At 39.5% G+C, this 2198-nt stretch overlaps 1 protein-coding gene across 1 annotated transcript in view; it reads right to left on the reverse strand.

Annotated features, from left to right (window-relative positions):
• The window catches only part of LOC101860829 (transient receptor potential cation channel subfamily M member 8), a gene marked incomplete in the record, with an annotated part of 11612 nt that extends 10922 nt beyond the window's left edge, over nucleotides 1–690 (reverse strand). Inside the window, 2 exon segments of the mRNA XM_005102977.2 lie at nucleotides 143–250; nucleotides 667–690. Coding sequence (XP_005103034.2) covers nucleotides 143–250; nucleotides 667–690 — 132 coding nt within the window.
• Nucleotides 691–2198: the final 1508 nt, after the last annotated feature.

Below are 2198 nucleotides of genomic sequence, written 5' to 3' on the forward strand. Positions count from 1 at the left end.
TTATACTTACTTATTTACTTACTTACTTACTTACTTAGTTACTTACTTACTTACTTACTTACTTACTAACTCTCTCCCTATACCGTTATGTACATAAGGCAGAGATGCAAAAACACCTGCATAAAATTTAAAGCAATGTTACCTTGGGTGCGGTGTGTCTTCGGCTCCCCACAGTCTTTGTTTTCTGGTCCTGAGCATCTCTCGGCACAATGAACCAGATCAGGGGAGGGCACACTATGGCGGGGACGCACTGGTGATGGAGAGGGGCAAAATGTGAAGCCTTGTGGTGAAATCAAGCGCCAGTCAAAAAATACAACAGACGATACCAGCATTTTGCTACCGGTTAGGCAATTTTTATTTTTTTTCTTGGCTCATCAACTTTTGTATATATTTAAAAGAACATTTCTGTGTGGATTTTGATGAAATAATTTGATTAAAATCCCTCAAAACTTACGTTTTCAGTTTTCAAGGGCTTTAGGTTTTGGAGGACACCAAAAATTGGCGGCCATTTTCTTGCTATTTACCTTTGAAGCCTCAGTCCAAGTATCTAGACATTTATTGAAAACAGATAAGAGTTTTTTTCATGGAAAGACAGACGAATAAACAACCTTTAAGATAATACCAATAACTCCATATGTCCCAAAATTGACGAGTGCCTGATTCTACCGCGTTGCGACACAAATGTGGCATGATGCGGTAGAATCAGGCGCTCGTCAAATTGTGAATATGTGGTGGCATTGGTATCATCTTTAAGGCTGTTCATTTATCTTACCTTTGAAGAAAAAAAATGCCCATCTCACTTTATTATCAGTTGAGACATTTTCGATTAAAAGAAATGGGGGTCGCCAGTCGTGAAAGGTAAGCGTAACACAAATGTAAATGGCCGCCAAATTTAGTGACCTCCAAAGCTTGAGCGTTCTTGAAAACTGCAAATTTGCATTTTTGTGCCTTTGGTGAACGTTTTTCAGCAAAGTCTACTCAGAAATAGTGTGTTTTAAAACAGACATAAAAAGTACCAAACTCAATAACAGAAATATAAATGATAAAATTACCCAAGCGGCGGGACGAAAACCTTTCTATTTCACAGAATGATGTGTCTACAATGTATGCACGGTTTTTCACTTACATATAATTCCAAAAGAAGGAAAGAAACAGTAGAAGCCACCCACCTTCCCTCATGACAATGACAATGACAATCTTTGTTCATCTCGAAGGAAGAAATTTGTCTTGGTCGTTAACAATGGCAGTAGGTGTTACAAAGGCTAGGTGCACTCACACATACATTAGTATGTCTCACGTGCTGGAACAACCCGTTCCGTAAAACATTCTCTCTCTCTCTGTGTTTCATTTGTAGCACTGTGTGTTAGGTAAACTCATTGCAGTTGGTACGAATAAATTTCTATATCTGTCTGTTCTTGCTTTTTTGGAAATGTATCGTTTACTGCGGGTCGACAGTCGAAATTCCGATGTCAGTGGGTGGCTATGGTCACTAAGCATTATTTCCGCCTTTTATAGAACGTTTGTCTTGTGCAGATACTCAACGTTACTTTGGTCTCTTCCAATGGTTCTTGATGCGTTTCTCATCAACTTGTTTATTTTTATGATGTGCTGTCTTCCCAAATTGCTACCATAGCTAGTGATACCAAAATGTATCAAAGTTTCTATTGAGGTGGTGTAGAATATCTGAAGGATGGATGGATTCAGATGGAAAGACCTAAGTTTCCTCAGAAAGTACAGCCTCTGATTTACTCTTTAACAGTAAGCTTTTGTTTGAAGGGACAGAAACCACCCACGAAAGAAGATTCACAGTCTTTAGTTTAGTTTTAGTTTTAGTAAGCTTTTTACGGCGCTCCTAACTGCATAAGATCATATGAGTGCCAAGGGGTGGATGTCAACAGAGAAGCCCAAACAGGGAATCAGGCTTTCTCTGCTCACCTCAACAGAACAAAGTCTGCTTCGACTATCAAGGCACCCTGGAAACAGCAGTTCACAAGAGAGTAACAAACATACAAAAGAAGTAGAGGAAAATGACCATAGTAAGGATGAAGAAAGAAAAAGCAGCAGTTCCCCCTATGTTGTTTTGCCACAGTTTGAGCATGACATTGATAAGTCAGCCCATTTACAATTCTACTGTTCATACGAACCTTTTGGGAATAGCCTAAAGACACTTCAGTCAGCGGTATTGCCGCCGGGGGGGG

Source organism: Aplysia californica, unplaced genomic scaffold, assembly GCF_000002075.1.
Source record: "Aplysia californica isolate F4 #8 unplaced genomic scaffold, AplCal3.0 scaffold00352, whole genome shotgun sequence".
In the NCBI taxonomy this organism is placed as follows: Eukaryota; Metazoa; Mollusca; class Gastropoda; order Aplysiida; family Aplysiidae; genus Aplysia; species Aplysia californica.